General features: G+C 36.8%; 1 protein-coding gene and 1 pseudogene across 1 annotated transcript; one reads left to right on the top strand and one right to left on the bottom strand.

Moving 5' to 3' along the window:
• Positions 1 to 2,777: 2,777 nt before the first annotated feature.
• LOC118971091 (olfactory receptor 8H1-like) lies at positions 2,778 to 3,655 on the top strand (annotated as a pseudogene).
• A 12,350-nt stretch (positions 3,656 to 16,005) lies between these two features.
• On the bottom strand, positions 16,006 to 16,989 carry LOC108410192 (olfactory receptor 5J3-like). The gene has a single exon (XM_017681145.2). It carries the CDS (start codon positions 16,987 to 16,989, stop codon positions 16,006 to 16,008), a length of 984 nt encoding a protein of 327 aa, XP_017536634.2.
• Between the last annotated feature and the right edge of the window lie 3,007 nt (positions 16,990 to 19,996).

The raw sequence follows: 19,996 nt of genomic DNA, 5'->3' as shown, positions 1-19,996 counted from the left end.
GAGCTGCTGTGAACATAAGTGGAGTGGAATAACCATGCCTTTCATGCTGGTAATTCCAGGGCCCTTATGTTCTGGGAGTTGATGATCATGCAACATTTAGTCATCCCCGGGACCAGTTTCCAAGGAATGAGATGGCTTGGCCTGTTTTGCTTGGCATGTTTCCAAGGACACAGGTTCAAGAATTAATTGCAGCCCCCATACGTTTTCAGGAACTGGTTGCCTTTTCCCTTAAAGGCCACCCGATGGAGAGCCTGGGGGTGTTGTCCTCCTTTGTGAGGCCCTAAATTTTTGGCTAGAATGGTGGAGATCCCATTACTGGAGAATAGACTAAATATTTAGTCTAAGTAGTCTAAATAAATAGACTACAATTTATTGAAATACCATGACCCTTGTTATATTAGCATTTGATAAAAACCATAATTTCAGTATAAGCATTGACAGGAGCCCCATCACTAGCTTCCCCCAGAAAAGTTCATCAAATGATAAGTAGATCTTTTGAGGCATTACAAGGAAAACGTGGTGCAGGCTCCTCGGTTTGCTCTGGCCGTCACCTCATCCACCCATAGAGCCATGCGTGTGCAACGGGCTGACTCTTTTCGTGTGCTTGTTCTGTATTTTATCTTATTCTTTTTAATCTATAAAAGGAGAACAGAAAGATCATTTAGTCATTGTAACCACAGGGGGAAAATATGTTCCCAGCCTGGGGCAAATAAACCTTTGATGCTGAAATCAATCAAAGGGAGAAGTAAAGTGGAAGAAACCCATTTATTGCTGACAAGCGGTTGTCTACTCCTGCTCGACCGTGTCTCTTGCGACTGGGCTGCTAAGGCCCCAGCAAACCTCTCCCATCCTGCTGCGGGCTCACTCTCCACCTGCTTTGTAATCACCTACTGATACGGAGAGGGACTATTTCTCTCCACTCCTTGAAGTGCGTATTGATATGGAGCTGCAATAAGCCCAGGCGAGAGATGCTGCAAATATTGCAATTTTACCCGCCGTCATGAAATGAGGATTAGATACTGTATATATGACATAATTTTAATAATTATGCAAATCTGTAGGTACACACACAAGCATTATATGAACAAAATAAATAATCAGGAGAGATACATCAAAATGTTACAAGTTTTGATTTGTTTTCATTTTGTTCTTTGAGTTTTGTTATATTCTAATTTTCTCCTAATGGACATGTTTACTTCTACAACTTTCCCCTTTTAGAAATAAAAGTGTTTCATTGTAAAAAAAAAAAATGGATCATTCCATTCCCGATGGTTTCAGTCAGAGTAAGGAGGTACTTCTCCAGAAATAGCTTCTCCACCATTCTAGTCAAAAATCACAAAGGAGGACAAACCCCCAGGCTCTCCACCGTGTGGCCTCTAAGGGAAAAGGCAACAAGTTCCTGGAAACCTAAGGGAGCTGCAATTAGTCCTTGAACTTGTGTCCTTGGAACCATAACAAGCAAAACAGGCCAATCCATCTTCCTTGGAAACTGGTCCCCATGGAAGATCAAACTTTGCATGATCGTCAATCCTCAGTACATGAGGGGCCCTGGAATGACCAGTGTGAGAGGCAAGGATACTCCACTCCACTTATATTCACAGGAACTCCCTGACATTCTTTTAGATCAAATTTTCTATTTGACCAGAACCTGAACAAAAGTTCCAGGTTGATTTCTTTTTACCTCAGAATAAAACAGAATGAACACACTAAAAATTAAACAGAACTTCTTCCAAGGAAAACAAATTTTATACTACAGAAATTTGAGACTCAAAACGGTTTTCAAATTTAATTTGTGAGCAATATTTGAGATTGATAATTTTCTAGACAAATAATATTGAATTGAGGTTTTTTTCCCCACCAACTCTGGCTCACAGTAAGTATTACTCTCAAGTCAAGATGGCTTTAAGTTAAGGTAAAATAAAATGGGACATTATCATACCAGAAGTATGCATACCCATATCATTTAGACCATACCAGCAGTAATGCCAGGATTTGTGGAATCAGAAATAGAGTTGATGGAATTGGGGACTACAATTAATGTTCATATTTTAGAAATACAGTATTAGGAAGATATTTGATTTTGAGTGGTCAAGAAAGGAAAACATCTTATGCTTTGCAATTAATATTAATTTATATGGTCCATACTTTGAATACATCCTTGTAAAGTCACCTAGCTTGAAATTTCTTTGTTATGTATATTAAGTACCATGTATACTGGAAACAAAAGGTAGGTAAATAATGCCCTAAAATTGTTTTCCTCTCTTTGTTTATTATATCGATAGCATATTTTCTCACATTTACTGAACTTGTATGTAAAAAGGAATACGTTATGAAAATGCTTTCTGGAGCCTATCTATCTTGGTAGATTCATGGCCAGCATTTAATAGTTCTGACTCTGGATTAGTTTCTTAAACTGGACCCTTTTTTCATCTAAATAACATGGTTAATGGTGACATCTATGGCATTATATTCTCATGTGAACTAAATACATTACTAAAAGGAAGCATTTACAACAGGGTCAGGTTCATTCTAATTATGCCATATGTAAGCTATTATTATGTCATATTAAGTGTCAGTTTATGCACATTTCTATATTTGGCCATGAAATTAAGATTTTTTTATCAGTCATATTCTTTAAATCACTCATTATTATTACTTTCTAGCAACATGACACTGATGTAAGTGTGCCATGTTATTCATACAGACACAAGCCTCTCAGAAGTCACTGCTCCTAAGTATCAACGCTGACTTCTCAGCAGTTCAGAGCAGTTACCACTATGGGCGGAAGGAACACCACGCAGGTGGCAGACTTCATCCTTCTGGGGCTGACGGACTCCCCGGAGGTGCAGCTGGTCCTCTTCCTGCTGTTCCTGCTGATGTACCTGCTCACAGTGCTGGGGAACGCAGGCATGTTCCTGGCGATCCGCCTGGACGTTCGGCTTCACACCCCCATGTACTTTTTCCTCAGTCACCTGTCCTTTCTCGACCTCACTTATTCAAACACCATCACACCTAAAACCTTAGAGAACTTACTGGCTTCCGCCAAGTATGTTTCCTATGTGAGCTGCTTCACCCAGATGTACTTTTTTGTCTTCTTGGGCGCCACTGAATGTTTTCTTCTCTCCTCAATGGCCTATGATCGCTACGTAGCCATCTGCAACCCCCTCCACTACCCAATCGTTATGTCCACAAGGCTCTGCTGCTCCCTCATCTTGGGGTCCTACTTCATTGGATTTATGAATGCCACAGTCAATGTGCTTTATGTGAGCAGATTGCATTTCTGTCACTCCAATTTAGTCCATCACTTTTTCTGTGACGTATCCCCAGTTTTAGCCCTGTCTTGCACTGACACACATGACGTCCAAATGATGATATTCATTGGTGCTGGTTCCACTCTAATGGCGTCTCTTATCACAATGTCTGTGTCCTATGTGTCCATTCTGTCTACTATCCTGAAAATTACTTCCAATGCAGGGAAGAGGAAAGCCTTCTCTACTTGTGCCTCCCATCTCCTGGGAGTCACCATCTTTTATGGGACTACAATGTTCACTTATTTAAAACCAAGTAAGTCCTACTCTTTGGGAAAGGATCAAGTAGCTTCTGTGTTTTACACAATTGTGATCCCCATGCTGAATCCACTCATTTACAGTCTTAGAAACAAAGAAGTGAAAATTGCTCTCATTAGAATCATGCAGAAGAGAGAGAACTCCAGGCCATTAAGAAAACAGTGATGCTAAACTTTTAAGACATTGTTTCTTTCCTTTGCTCTATTTCCTTGTTTTTTCTCCACAAACATTGAATCCTTTAATTTGTTTTTCTATGAAGTCATCCTTTACTTGACCAGTAAGTTCTTGGACTTTCCAGGAATTTGCCTTTACAAACCTACACTATAATTGGAATCCATGAAATATGTGTTAAAAATATGGTCTACATAGATGTGTTTTAAAAGGCAATTGATGCTCAAAAGAAAAAAAACCAGAATTGTCGTCTTTTAAAGTATGTCATGCAACATCTCACACATAGTTTAACTTCATAGAATTGTATTAAGGTAAAAGCTTCATTTTTAGTACTGTAACACCTTCAGAAAATTGTTTCATTTATTATATAGTGGAGAAATAGTAGGGTGATGACAGGCACTTTGGATCCAAGTATTCCAGGATTTAAATTCTAGACCTTCCATTAATTTATTTCTATCACCCTTAATTACTCCTGAAATTTAAGCCTGAGTTTCCTAAACTGGGCAAAATAAATAGTAATTCCAGGTCTGCATAGTTATTTTAGAGATTTAATCAGATAATAGATGTAAAGCATTTAAGGCAATACTAATACATCCTGGCCATTATCACCTAGTGTTACATTCTTACAGATGCACAATGTACAATGTTTTTTTTTCTTAAAGAATATTCACTTGCATTTTGTAAATTCCTCTTATGTTGATTTAACTGACAAACACAATAGTTTAGGAAAAACTAGCTCTTCACAGTTTTGGATTTAGAATGATATATGTTAATATTGGAGAGATACAAAAAATATGAAAAAACTCAGAGAAATAGAAATGCCTTCAGTTATTTAGTACGTGTTCTTCTAGATCTGTAATGATGTATGTATATGCATGTCTTATAAATATAATGAGCATTTCTGTCATTTTCTATGTACCTTTTTTGGAGTTTTTGCATTCACTTATAAGTTTAACCTTTGAGAATTCTTTTGTTGTTGAAACCTGAGATGAATGTGTTCTTGGTACCTGGGAAATATCAAGACTCATCTTGCCATGCTTTTGACTGAAATGTTAAAATTCAACAATGTAAACATCTCCAAGAAGAAATACCTCTTCAGTGGTTGCAGACTGAAGATTTTACAATTTTTAAAAATTATTTTTCTATTTTTTCTATATCTATATTTTCTGTTTTTTCTGTTATTTTCTATTTGTATATTTTTCTTATTTTTCTGTTGTGTCTACAAGGGTCAGTAAACTGCTTTTGCTGAAGTTCTGTGTATATTTAAAAATCATTGCCTTTATCCTTATTTCTGTAGGTTTCTTAAGGCTTTTAAAAATAAATTACTGAACTAAATGCTTTTCCATGTTTGTTTCCTTTACAGGTAATTCCACCTAACATTTTGTATATTTGACTTGTGTCTTCTGTTTCCTCTCTGCCCCTTACTCCTCATCGTGTGAGCTTTATGAACACAGGATTTTTACTTTGTTTTAATGTATCCCCAGCACCTACAACAGTGCCTTAATAAATGTATCTGAAAGAAGAATTTTATAGTTGATGGAACTGGGACACAGAGATTCAGTACCTGGCTCATGGTCCCTCCACCGATTAAAGAACAGCCTCACATTTGAAACTAGATAGTCCAACGCCGTAGCTCACATTATGCATCACCATTCTAAGAATAACACTTTTATCAGAGTTGAACAAATAGAGTCCATTATTATACTAAAGAAGGCATTAAGAAAAACATGAGGGGCTGTTGAGAGGTATATTTGCTGGCAGACATTCTCCATGAATAGAGGACAGTGTAATTTTGGCAGTACTAGCTAAATTTTCTCAAACATATTGGCACAGTCCTATTTGCAGAAAGAATAACTCTGTCATGAAATAAACAGTTTATCACATGATAGTATCATTTAGAGAGAAAAACTGTAATAGGGTACAGCTGTCCTGTAAACAGAGCAGCTCAACAAAGAAAAAAATATCCTTGGTAATAAGTTGCAGAGTTTAACAAACTTTGGTTTGTGAATGGCTTTTTTTTCACAAGATAATCCTGGATGTAGCTTGCCTCTATGTTGTTAAACTATATTCTCCCAGATGTTGTTTCCTTTTTCATCCTGCTTTGTTTGAAGAATATTCATCCAGTATTTTGTACGCATCCAGTGTGAGAGAAAAGTGTTGTTTTCATATTGGACTGAGCTCCCAATTTTTGTCTTAGTGGTGGATTTCAAAGAATAATTCAATTTACCTAGTAGATAGGGGGTTATTTAGGCCACCCTTGCCTCATCAATTTGAGATCCTGACTTGATGTACAAGCCTGAAATGATCCTGGAATACTGAATCTTTGAGTTTTATGAGATGTATATTTAAAAACACTTTTGAAGATTTTTCTAAGAGAAAACTCTTCCCCCCCAAAACATACACATCAAAGTACCTTTAAGATCCTATGGCTCTGATTCCTGGATGCCAGGTGATCTAGGCTTTAGGAGTGGACAAGGGATTTGCCCTATGCCGAGCAAGACTTTAATGAACTTTACTCCCTCTGTTCTTCCTTGCTCTCTACTGCCTGCAAGGCTGCTCCCATTTGATTCTACTCTTGCGTTAATGAATCTCTTCCTTACTACACTTGTCCTGGTTGAGTATTCTTTCTCAATCAGAGCCAAGAAACATCACCTTTCTAGGTTGAGTCGTCACCGAGTGAGCAGAGAAAACCTGCCCAGATGCAGCCGCCCAGCAGCACTATTAACCTTCCTACTGTGAAACATCATATAAATAATTTTGAGTTAAATTTTTTATTTCTTATTAACTAAGAATAATTTAGGATTACGTTTTTAATGTTCAAGCTAAGAGATGTAGTTTTATCTTTCAAATAATATGAATTTTAAATTGCACTGCAGTCAGAAAATGTGACTCCTATACATTATGAATTTATAGACATTTATGGCTTCATTGTAATCAACTTACATAAACACCTCATAGATGCTCAGAACGAAAAGATTCAAATGTTGATATGAAAAGTGGGTATCAAAATTGATAAAGTCTAACCTTATCAATCATAGTATTTTTAGATTATAAATTCTCAGCAGGTTGAAACAGAATAACACAAATTAGTGATACAACATGTTAGAAGGTGAAAGTTGTGTAGAAAAGGAAATAAAATGTGAAACAGCTTAGGGGTTGTGGAGGAGGGGCATGAGGAGTGATCAGAGATGATATGCTCAAGGTAGCATAAATGAAAAATTGGCATTTGAGCAAAGATTTGAAGAAGGGAAGAGCTAGTCATTCAAGCACATTGTAGTAGAATATTTCAGACAGGGGGCACCAGTGCAAAGGCCTTCTGCTGTGGGATGGGCAGGCTGCAATTTGAGAAGTAACAAGGACTATGTACTAAGAGACTCATTCTACGTTGAGGGGAGGAATAACAGGAAACAGGCAAGAAGAATCTGTATGTCACAGGAGATAGGGGCTGTGGAGACAATCACAGTAGAGGGGCTGACGGGGACACTGCAACTTCCTCTCATAAATATTTTTTCAGGGAAATCCTTCAGTGATAGGGTCACACTGAAAGAGGTGAAGGGGAGAGCCGTATTTGGAGGAAGTGAATTTCAGGCAAGACAAATAGTAAAGACAAGGTTCTATAAAATGAGTTTTTTTTCCTAATGTTTTGCATCACTTTAGTTTGGTAAAAACTGTGCAAAAAAATATAATACACTAGAATTTGTATTTTGGATCACTCTGATAGTCTATCTTTTTAGAGGAATTTATTACACTTAAAAATATAAAATTATTATATTTTTCTCGAATACATTTATATTTCATAATACCAATATTTCTATGGCTTCCTTTACAGGAAAATGCTTTTTTTTTTAATTGTTGTTTTTAAGCTATTTTCAGATAGCTTATCTACCCATACCTCTACCATCCAAATTTGAAAGGCATATATCTTGTGCAAATTCCTACTATAATCTGTGCAATTCTCTGGAAGGCATTCCTAAATGTGTCTCTAACCTTTGTGAATGAGCATAAATGTGAATCTGGCTCTATCTGATATCAAGAAGCCAATTTGATTCAATCTGTTTTATGTTCACTAATTTGCTTCTTCAGGAATTTTGGCAATATTTCTTAAAATAGAACTAGTTAGGAAAAATAATCGTATTTTTAATTTTGATGCAGAAGGTATCCTAAAGGTAGTGAAATCGACACAAACTCGAAGAATACAAATGATTAACAAGAACTTTACAAGGGCACCACAGCTTTAACAAACTGAAAAAAAAAATCTCAGCGTCTTTATTTTGAAGTCTCAAACATCAAACGTATTTAAAATTGAATGCCTGTCTTCACCATGATATAAAAAATGAGATGTCTGGCAAATTTCACACATTATGATCACTTCTGGGACATAGTCCCAAACATCACATGCACAGGTCAAGAGCAAGAGTTCTGGGAGAGTCTGTCCGAAAGACACCCTGAAGCCAAGGTACAGATATGCACGACCCACTATGGAGAGATGTGTATTACAGAGTCTAGAGGGAAGGTACAGAAAGAGCAGCTAGAAGAGAGAAGGGGGGGAGCGATACCAGAGACACGGATGAAGAGCATATCGGAAAATACATATGGACATTTAATCATAACCTTGGGCAAATTCAATAGTTTACTATTTCTTGTTTTGAGTAGGAAAAGGATGGCATGTTCTTTGCTCTTATATTACAGTAGTTTCCATAAATTGTCACAGAATAGTTTATAATGTGAAATATTACATTGTTAAATGAAGTTTGCAGGGGTCAGAGCCAACTAATAAACATCAAAGAAGATAATTAAAAATCCTGAAATCAAATATACACATAGGCTCACACAGATCCCTTCACATGAGTTACCTGCAGCCACACCCAAATCTGAAGACTGATTCTCTATGGGAGGTTTGGTTGTGATGTATGATACATGATAGTATCTAACCAGTTTACTTCAATTAGGTGAAGTCATATGTACAAAGCATAATTTATGCAAACTTGTCTCCAGATCCTTACCATTAAAGAAAAAAAATATTTAAAAAGGAATATGTCTCTTCATTCCTGTGTCATCTTAAATCTACAATAATAAATGCTTTTGAAAAAATCCTACAAATAGGATTTTCAACTGAAGTAATATTTTTTCAATGTCAGTATACACACAATTGTCCAAATACCTAAGAATGATACAAACATGAGAAATTTAGAATCCTCAACCTTAATGATTTTACCACTGTTCTTCCCCAAGCAGAAAAAATAAGCAAGGACATTTTATTCATATTTTCATCGGTGATACATTTGCTAGGTGTGGAGAGCACATATATGAATAAGTAAACTCCTCTCAGAAAGCATAAAAGCTTGTTGGAGAGAGAGGAATATTATCAATATGCACATTTTCTTTTAACAACATCTCATCAGGTTGATCATAAATTCCTTTCAATATACATTTTAAATATGATTTCCCAGCTCCTTTGATTAGTATTCAATGATTTATGTGTGTCAATGAGTTGATTAAGCCTCCTACACAAGACACAGTGACCAGGAGAATACAAAACATTTAGTCATTGCCGCTGTACAAAGTGAAGGTTTCACAATGGCTATATAGCAATCATAAGCCATTGCTGCCAGCAAGAAGCCGTCAGTGGTGAGAAGTGACTGTGTTTTAAACTACATAATTAATTTCTAGTCCATATATATAGAATTATGGAAGAAATAGAAAGAGATGAAATTTCTCAGACCAATGGTCTTTTTTTTTTTCTAGGAAATTATAGAGTAAGGACTAAAATAAAAATTTTTATTGCTGGTGGGAAGCATTTATCTTTTATTTATTTTAAACACCCCAATAAAACACTACGATTGTTGTATAATCTAAATTCAATCACTCCTTATAATTATCTGCAAATCTCAAATTAACCCTTCCCTTTGCTTCCATACTTTCTTGATTGAAATTCCAGTCCTCATCTTTTCCTCTGACACACATACACACACACATTATAAAGTGCCCTGATACTAAGTCTGCAACTTACTTAAATTTTATGTTTACATACATAAGTATAACCAACACACAAACCATGGTGCAGATATTCTAGCACTACAAAATGCCCCTTTATGGCCTTAATACCATCACTTAGCATTATCTGTTGTCAAATCTACACAGATGGAATCTTACAAAGAGACTTTTTTGTGTCTGTTTTCTATGGAACATAATGTTAGTGAGATTCATTTACATTATTGTATAGCAATAACCTTTTTAAAAAAGTGTTGCTTTACAACAGCATGGATGGAGCTAGAGGGTATTATGCTCAGTGAAATTAGCCAGGCAGAGAAATACAAGTGCCAAATGATTTCACTCATCAGTGGAGTATAAGAACAAAGGAAAAACTGAAGCAGTGAAACAGCAGCAGAATCACAGAACCCAAGAATGGACTAACAGTTACCCAAGGGGAAGGGGCTGGGGAGAATGAGTGGGAAAGGAGGGACAAGGGGGGAAAAAGGGGCATTACTATTAGCACACATAATGTAGGCGGAGGGGCACAGGAAAGGCAGTACAACACAGAAAAGACAAGTAGTGCTAGTACAGCATCTTATTACGCTGATGGACAGTGACTGTAATGGGATATGTTGGGGGCACTTGGTGGTGGGGGGAGTCTAATAAACTATGTTCCTCATGTAATTGTAGATTAAGTATACCAAAAAAAAGTGTTGCTTAGCCTCCCATTTTGTGACTACATCAACAGTTATGGGTCATTTTTTTGGTTTCAGTTTGTAGACATACACACTCATACTAAGTGGAAATACTGTCACATGAAGTATACATAGTCAGCTTACTGCAAACAGTTCTCCAAAGTGGCTGTGCCATTTTCATAACCCTGTTAAAAATGTATGAGCAATAAAATTGAACATTTTTGCATATATTTATTGGCTTTTAATGTCTTTCATTACAAAATTTCTTTTCTATTTTTTCCATATTTACCTGTCTTATTTGTATTATTCTTATAGATAGGCAGCAATCAATAATATGATTCCTGGAAATGAGCTCTCTGTCAGATACACACATTATAAATATCTTTCCATATTCTGTGGCTTGCCCTTTTAATTTCTTAATGGTACATTTCCAGAGACAGAAATTCTCAATCCAAACAAAACCCCATTCTTCCATTGTTCTTTTTATTTTTACTATTTCTGTGTCCTTGTTAAGAAGTTTTTTGCCCATTTGGATGTCATGAAGACATAGACTTCTGTTTATTTCTAGTGGCTCTATTCTTTTATTTTTCACACACATATAATTCTATCATCCATCATAAATCAGTCTTCACATATGGTGTGAGTTGCAAGTTATGTTCATTTTTTTCCCTGTAGATATCCAATTACTCTAGCACCATTTGTAAAAAAAAAAAATGCAGACCAAGAGATATCATCTTTGTATTAGTTACTCTGTTGTAAAACAAGTAATTATATATGTGCTTATCATTTTTTTGTGTTTGTTGGTATGTTTATCCTTAAGCTACTTAATTGCTGTAGCTTTATATTGAGTATTATGATTTGGTAGTGTTGTTAGGCAGAAGGACAGACATGAGTGTGGTGCAGAGAGAATTAAGCCAGTAAAGCCCACTAAAAGGGACTCAAAGAGTTAACCAGATAAAACCACAGAGCTGGAAAGGATTCAGAGTTAATTCACTAATTAGCTGAAGTTTCAAAGGCCAGGAGTGACTTGGAATGTTCAGGCATTCCCCAGATGAAAAAGCAATTATAGATAAAGAAAAGCATCAGAGCACAGCCCATGACTTCATTGTAACAAGTAGATTAGGTCTCCAAGGCCAGTGAAGGTCAATCAAGGACTTCTCTGCAGGGAATGGGGACATGGGTCATGCCACTGTAAAATCTACTTAGCCCGTGAAAGATGCCCGGTTTATTCTTTAACAATCTATATGCTATTGTTCTTCTTCTTCCAGCCCCTTAATCAATTAAGTAACTTTGTAACCAGGACAGGAGATAGACCTTTGAAGTAAAACTGAAGTTATGTGTGTAAGATAAATTCTAGCCGGAATAAGCAGGCAAAGAGAGGCAACAAAGGGCCAGGTAATTTATTTAAATACCCCCGGGTGAGGTTCTCACTGCCTGGGTACTACAAGCTGGAGAAGTCAGGCCGGGTTAGGGAGGTGGGGCGCTTATAAGGGATTAGGAGGGGGAGGAGTGGGCAAGCTCTCTTAGGGGGGTGTTGAGAGGTATGATTGGCTAAAGATGACATAATAGTCAACTAGAAACTTTTTTCTTTCCAAGAGGGAGGAGGCTGACATCCGGGTCTTAGTCGGCACATCAAGATGAATTCAGGGAGAACTGTCCCCTTTCCATATATGGCACGGACTTTGGGGTCTGGTCTGTTCTCCCCCTATGACATCTCTCTGTTCTGTTTGTATGTCCTTGTTTTTCCTTTCTCCAGTTTAACAATGTGGATAAAGAATGCCAAGATCTGGACCAACACAGTCAACTAAATAACCCTAATTTTAAAACAAAACTTCAAAGCAATTATGAATCAACTCCCTCCATCATGCCTTATGCAGACTCCTATGCCAAAGGCCCCATAAAACCCCAAACCCTAAATCCTTAAGGGTGCCCCCTCTCTGAGGTTGCCTGCACTCCCCTTTCTTTCAGTGTGTGCCTTCTGCCTTAAATAAAGACTTCTTACTGCTCAACTCATTATGTTTTGTGTCTGGGTTCTTCCAGTGGTAAGATTTTTTTGTCTCTTTGCTATTTAATCCTATTCTCAAGACTTAAGCACAAGTCTTCATTCTGTCTTTGTTTTACTCCTGATAAGTAGGGAGGGGCTGCTGAGAGCTCTGATTTGGGCTTGCAAGTTCCCATGATATGGGTGACCTGGACAGGACAGCAGCTGTATAATCATGCTCCTTGGTAGTCTTCCTGAAAAGCTCCCTTCTTTGTCTTTGGGAAGTTCTCAGAATGTAATCTCACTCCATCCAGTGTTCTAAGGCTCCCCAAAATCCAGGGGTGGTAGGGACTTAGTTCCCACACCATGCAGATTCAAGAGGACACTGGACGCAAGGTGACCCTGGCTTCAGGAGTTGGCAAAGGATTTGCCCTATGCCAAGCAGGAGGTGAATGAGCTTCCTTTTTGTCCCTCTATCCTTCCTTGCTCTCTGCTGACTATAAGGCAGCTGCCAGTCCCTGCTATTCTCCTCCCTTTAATAAATTACTTCCTCACCTTTTACTCTGACTTCCCTGTGTCTCTGAACTGAATTCCTTCCCAACACCTCTACCTGTTTGTTTATTTACTTGGACGCTAAGCCTGCTCAGGTCAAAATATGGTGAATGCCTGAGAAGAAATACAAGCATGTCTGGTGTAACCTGCAGAGCATCTGCCACCAGCACTGCTGATTCCTCTGAACTCCTTGCAGACCCTCCTGTGCCTGCTAAGCCTGCATTTTCCGGGGGCCCTGAATCAGTGAGCAAAAGTCAGCTCACATGTCCGAGTTTACACCTGTCTGAATTCTAAGCCAATCCTCTTATCTCTTCCTTAGTGGTTGCTCAAGAGATAACGAACTTTATTCAAGAGATAATGTCTGTCTTACCTTGATTTTCTTGTTATTTTTTCGTGTTGTGTGGGTCACAAGCTATTGTATCCATGCAGAAGTGAAAGTGCTCATGTCATTTTATAAGCACTTTCCCCATGTTTTCCTAACTTTCATTTTGAGACTTTCAGACTTATAGAAGAGATTTAGGAAAGATAAGAATTTTCAAGAATATATAAAGGGTCACTCATATACTCATATTAGCTACAAACACTAATTGTAATTGTGATATTTACTTTATTACTATATTAATCTCTCTTGCAATCTCTATTCTTACTGTAAGTATAAATGAGTATACCAATGTATACCCCTTTACAAATACATTTATTTATAACAATATTCATTTATAATAATTATAAAAATTGTTTTCACATATTCAAACTCTCCAGAGGTTTGATCTAATGTTAGGTAATACATTCATTTTTCTCACAATAGTCTCAAAGGTCTATCCTGTGTGCTGCATAAGTGTATTTTGCATTTTTTTATTTTGTGTTATTTATATGTTTGAGATCCTTGATCTTAACAGAATTATACGTCATTTTGTTTTTTTGTCTTGCAGTTTCAATATCTAACAGATATTAAAATCACATTAAACTCATACATCTAATCTGTGTCTATATGTTGTCTACATACCTATCATCTATATACCCATTATGTATCTATCTAATCCTTCTACCTGTCTACCTGGTATATTCATTTTCTCTTTCAAGTGACAAAATTTGGTTTAACAAATTTTTGTATCTTGTCCATATTACAATATTAATTCACACCATCCATCAATATATATTGAGATTTTTACTTTTTACATATATCGTAGGTTTTCTGATGTGCTGTCATCTTTTGTTTGCTTCTCTGTTGAAACAAATATTGAAGTAATCTCTATCTTCTCTCTCCACCTCCTGCTGGTGATCTTCAGAATGAATCTTGAATGTATGCTTCTCACAAGCTTCATTTTGAGAGTTCTGGCCTAGCATGCCATTAATGCTCAGCTGAATGGATGTGCAGCCTCCTGTCAGGGCTCGTCGGTCACTTCTGTCATTCTGTTGGCTAGTCATCATCAGTACAGCAGCCAGAGTGAGCTTGTTCATTGTAAATCAGACCATTTCATTCTCCAGTCTGACTCCCGTCCTATGCCCTTCTCTGCCCTTAGATTCAGAACCCATGCAGATGCCCATGTCCTCTGGATCCCTTTCCTATTTGGCAATGTTGCCTGCTTTATCAGTCCTTCCCCTCTTTGCTTCATTTTTGAGCATTTTGTTGCTTCTGGAACACTCCAGGAAACCTCCCAGTTCTTCCACATTATTCTTGGCTCTGCTCTCTTCCTAGAAAGCTTTTCCTTCAAAAATTCTAACCACATGCATGTTCTTGCATTTCATTTATGTCTCCTAACAAATTTATCTTACTCAGTACACAGGCTGAAAACCATCCAGTCATGTGAACCCTTTCTTCTTTCCCCCCCAAAAAAACTGAATCATTTCTCAAGTCCTGTTGGTGATTTTCGTGACTACCCTTGACTATGTCTCCTTTACTATGTTACTCACTTACAGCCCTTCCTGCTTCTCTCAGAATAACATTTTTCTTTATTTAACAGCTTCAGAAAAATCTTTCTCAAATTTTTCTTTGATTTTTCCAATATGTGGCAATACTAGCATCCTGGGAATTTTCCTAAAGCATACCATATACATTTCATTTAAGGTTTCATTATTGCTACTGAGAGAGACTTAAAGAGTGTTATATTGGCATTAAAGCATCTTCATACATGGTGTAAATACCTTGCCACACTTATTTTCTACTGTTTTTACTTAAAGAGTCCATGCAGAACCATATCCATATATTTTCTTATCTTTAAATAGTCAAAAAAATTCCTTCCCATTTACTATATTCTTCCACTGTCTGTTCATCTAACAAGCAATTGTTACTCCATAGTTTAAACCTTTTAGATTTGGATCTCTTAAAGAAACTGTCACAATAAAGGTGGCCTGTAAAAGTGTGTTGAATAAATGAGCCATAACTGAGGAGAGTTACATGTCCTAAATATATTTCCTAAAATGTTATTTAAATAACTTATTTACTTACAAGACTGTATTTATTTGAAAGATGACATTTTTACCGTAAAATGATGGCAAAATCTAACACAATCATGCCAAGGGACCACTTCAATGTTTCTGAGATAACAATGCATTTCATAAATACCTATTTCTACAGTATTCTTTTGAGCTGAGATGAAATCAGATTCTTTTAAATCTACAGTGAGTTCTATCAGAGTCTAGCATGCGAATTTGCTAGAAAAAAAATTTATATGACCTCTTGAGAGTATGAAAGTATTAAATCTGTGAAGAATGGATGGTGAATCTTACTATGCTGATGGACGGTGATTGCAATGGGGTGTGGGGGGGACTTGATAATACGGGTGAATGTTGAAACCACAATGTTGTTCATGCGAAACCTTCATAAGATTGTATATTAATGATACCTTAATTAAAATAAATAAATAAATAAAAAGTTTATTATTCAACCTTAAAAAAACGGTGAAATAGAGTGATTTCCAGTCTTCATGGCAAATTCAACACTCATTTCTCAAATTTCATGAGAGTATCTTGATTAGAGTTTTATGATTGTACCTGTGATGCAGTTATAAGGAAAGTCTATCTACTTCCTGGTTAATGTGAGGTAAGCAAAGCCTTATGCAATATTGAGTCAAATAAAGGTTGTCTTCCACGCTAGTGATCTCTTTGCTGCATCTTTCACATCCTTATTCCTCAGGCTGTAAATCAGTGGGTTTAGCATGGGGATCAGCAATGTATAGAACACAGCAGAGACTTTCTCCTGTTCCAGGGAATACTTAGAACTTGGCTGGATGTAACTAAAGGTCACAGACCCGTAGAACAAGGTCACAACAGTCAGGTGAGAGGCACAAGTGGAGAAGGCTTTGCGCCTCCCCGCGGCTGAGCGGGTTCTCTGGATGGCAGCAGCGATGCGAATGTAAGAGGCCATGACGACAGTGAAAGTGAATGCTGCAATGACAGCGGAAAATATCAAAAGCAGCATCTCGTTGTTATGGGCATCAGAGCAGGAGAGCCTCAGAAGAGGGGGAATATCACAGAAATAATGATTCACAACGTTAGGACCACAGAAGTCTAGTTTGAGAAAACCTACTGTGTGTATCAATGAGTTAATGAGCCCAGCCAAGTAAGATGCCAGCACCATCTGAATACAAACCCTCTGGGTCATTACGGCTGTATACAACAAGGGATTAGCTATCGCCACGTAGCGGTCATAAGCCATCACAGACAGGAGGACGCCCTCTGTGGTTACATACACTGCAAAAAAGAAACTCTGTAGAACACAGCCAACAAATGTGATGACCTTTCTCTCTGACAAAAAGTTGACCAGCATCTTAGGAGCATATACAGTTGAGTAGCAGATGTCACAGAAAGAGAGGTTGCTAAGGAAGAAGTACATTGGAGTATGAAGTTGAGAATTTAACTTGATCAAGATAATCATCCCCCCATTGCCTATCAGAGTGATGGAATAAATAAGGGTGAAGAGCAAAGAGAGAGGGATCTGCAAATTAGGGTTTTTAGTTAAACCTACCAGAAGGAATTCCTTCACAAATGTATTATTCCACCCTGCCAGGCATTCAGGCTTATAGTGATCTTTCATTGCAGAACAGGATGACATCACTCAGATGAAAAAACGAAATAGGATTCCTTCCATGATCTGGTATCAGTAATAGAATGGAGCATTTAACCTGTAGTTAGATGAAGAAAGGAAATGAACTTTAGCAGTGGGTCATATGAGATTTGGCAATCCATCTATAATGGATCGAATTTGTGGAACTGGAGACTATTTTATCCTACACTTCTCAGCTTGTATATCATAACTGGGATAAGAAAATTCCCTCAGATCAAAAAAAATATTACTTGATTAAACTGACAGTCAACCCAGACTTGCCTTACACCAAACGTCTGACCATTCTGATGTATGCAAGCCCCCTGTTTATATGAGTTATGAACTGTAGCACCCAGTGATAAAAATGTATCCTCATCCTATGGCCAACCTGTTCCTACTTTTACACCCCCAGGTAACTCATGATGCTGACTTTCGTAATATGAACCCCCCATCCTTTCCAAATCAAGCATCTGAACTTTTTGTCTCACCTTCTGCTCTGATTCCCCAGTTGGAAATTAATGACTATGTCCCCCAAGAGACTTGAATTACAAAAAGGAAGTAGAGCAATGTGTTTGTTTACTATTTAATATTAAGGTCAATCAAACAACAGCAGTGCAATTTCACTTGAAAACCCTTCCCTTTCACATCTTTTTATAACTTCACCTTTGCATCTTTGTTTTATGTCAGCATTAAAACCCCAAATCCCGATGTACAGAAGCGAGATGTGAGTACGATGTACCAAAACTACACCTATCAGAAATGTTCTGCTTTGAAAAATGTAGGCTGCCCCTTGGTTTCACTTGTTTTTGAACATGTTATTATATTAACTCGACAATATTCATGGTTATATATTGATACTAATTCATTCATGTATACTTTCATACATAATTAACATATATATTACTTATAACTCTGTGCCAAATGTCATATTTGGTAGAGAAAAAGTAGTGAACAAGAAAATTTATCTTGCTTTCAACAAGCTCACATTTTATTAGGGAAATAAGCAAACACATATTAAGAGACTATATACAATCATGACAAGTGTTATGAAGTAAATAAAGAAGGGGAGAGTAAATAGGAAGAGACAGTAGGCACTCTATGATGGGCTGATTAGCTTCCTTTTGCTACTGTAACAAGCTACACACATTGGTGGCTTAGCACCACAATCATTCCTCCTATGCCAGGCGCTGTGTTAGGCATTAGAGATCACAAGAAGGGTATATGAGTTGTGCTCTCTCGGGACCTGACGTCTACTAAGGTCAGCATTTGGGTAGGTTTGGGATGCAACCTTCAAGGTATTGCTAAATGAAAGCAAAATGTTCATTCTATGATTGTAACCTTATCCCTCATCAACTGAGATTATAAATTAGATTCTGTCTATATTTTAGATCAGTGGCCTTGTGAAGTGTGTGTGAATCCAAGTCTAGCTGTTTCCAATGGAAGAAATGAGTTGTTGAAAATAACAAGGATTTTTATTTTGTGTTAATACAACTTGATTGTAAAATATAGAATTGGAATTTCATAACCTAGAAATGAGTTCAACCCAAACAAAAACTAAGGCAAAAAGTCTTTAGCGATGAAAGGCCATTTCTGTATGTTTATTGATGGTAACCTTTTTCTTCTGCAAGGCTTTTTTACTGGAAAGAGAGCATCACATTACTGAGTATATCAGACCTGGCATGGCTTCAGTTCCAATATAGCTCTGCCTTTGCTTTACTGTACATTTTGCCTGTCTACAACAAACCATAAAAAGGAACCGGTACGACAGAGTGTGTATGATTTTTCCATTTATCATGTAGAGAAAGAGTTTAAAAAATAGAGTTTCTGCCAGTTCAACTAGCATAAGGTCTCACACTGTGGGTGTTAACGATGAACTGACACATGAGACCCATGGACATGTCTCAGCACCAGGATGCAGAGGAACAGAAACTGTGTGCAGGAGAGCAGGGAGGGAGGGAGGAAACCAAATGGGGCACCAGTAAGGTCCCAGCAAGCCTCTAGCAACCTCTTTATCTATTGAACTCATAGCAGAGGACAATCAATAGAGAAAAGTAACACCAAGGGTCATGGTATCATTACCTCTCGTGCTGTCAGAATTATAACTGGGACACAGATTCATTCTGTCTCCAAAAGCAGGGCTTCTGGGGCCATTCAGTGTTTTCTTCCTGATAAAATAAAAGGCTGCTTAGGACACTAACCGTGTGAGTGTTTTCTTAGGAAAATAAATATTAAAAATAACATTTTTATAATAGAATGACATGCTCAAATTTATTTTTTCCAGCTTTCAGATCACTAGCTTGAAATGTTAGGGTGTCAAAAAAAGCTTGAAATGTTAGGGTGTTAAAAAAAATATGAAACTCCTTCACAGTCATCTGATTTATACTCAGCAGTGATCAATGACACAGCTGGTTTGAAGGATATTGGGAAAAAATTAAAAGCATTTTTTCATTATGGTAAAACAGGGAATCCAACCAAATACCTGTCAGAAGGTTTCATGGTTTTGAAAATAATAGACTCTCTATAGTATAGGTACATAGTTGTTTATCCAAAGTGAAATATATCTGTATATGCTTTCATGAAGTTTTACAGGCAAAATATACTTATGTAGATATACTATTCATAAATAAATTTATCATAAACCATTTTATGTAAATATATGTCATTTATTATTCATATTATAGAATATTATTTGCAAATATATGCATAAATGTTAGATGAAATATTATAGATTACATTTATAAATTCATAATCCTGTAACTTCATAAATATATACATGGATTTACAAGTTAAAATGATACAAATTTAATAGTTTAAAGTGTGCATGGATTTAAAATGGTTTATATAACAAAAGAAGCAAGAAATCAAAGACAAAAAGTAAACCTTAACAAAGTATTAATCATAAATAAAAAGTTCTAAAACAAAATCAACAACCGCAACACACAGAAAGACCAAAAACTGTAGCTTAGATATTCTAATTTAAAAATAATAGGCAGTGATTTGAAGACTGTTTAATTCA

This window comes from Manis javanica, chromosome 11, assembly GCF_040802235.1.
Source record: "Manis javanica isolate MJ-LG chromosome 11, MJ_LKY, whole genome shotgun sequence".
In the NCBI taxonomy this organism is placed as follows: domain Eukaryota; kingdom Metazoa; phylum Chordata; class Mammalia; order Pholidota; family Manidae; genus Manis; species Manis javanica.
This window is presented reverse-complemented; position numbering and strand designations above follow the sequence as displayed.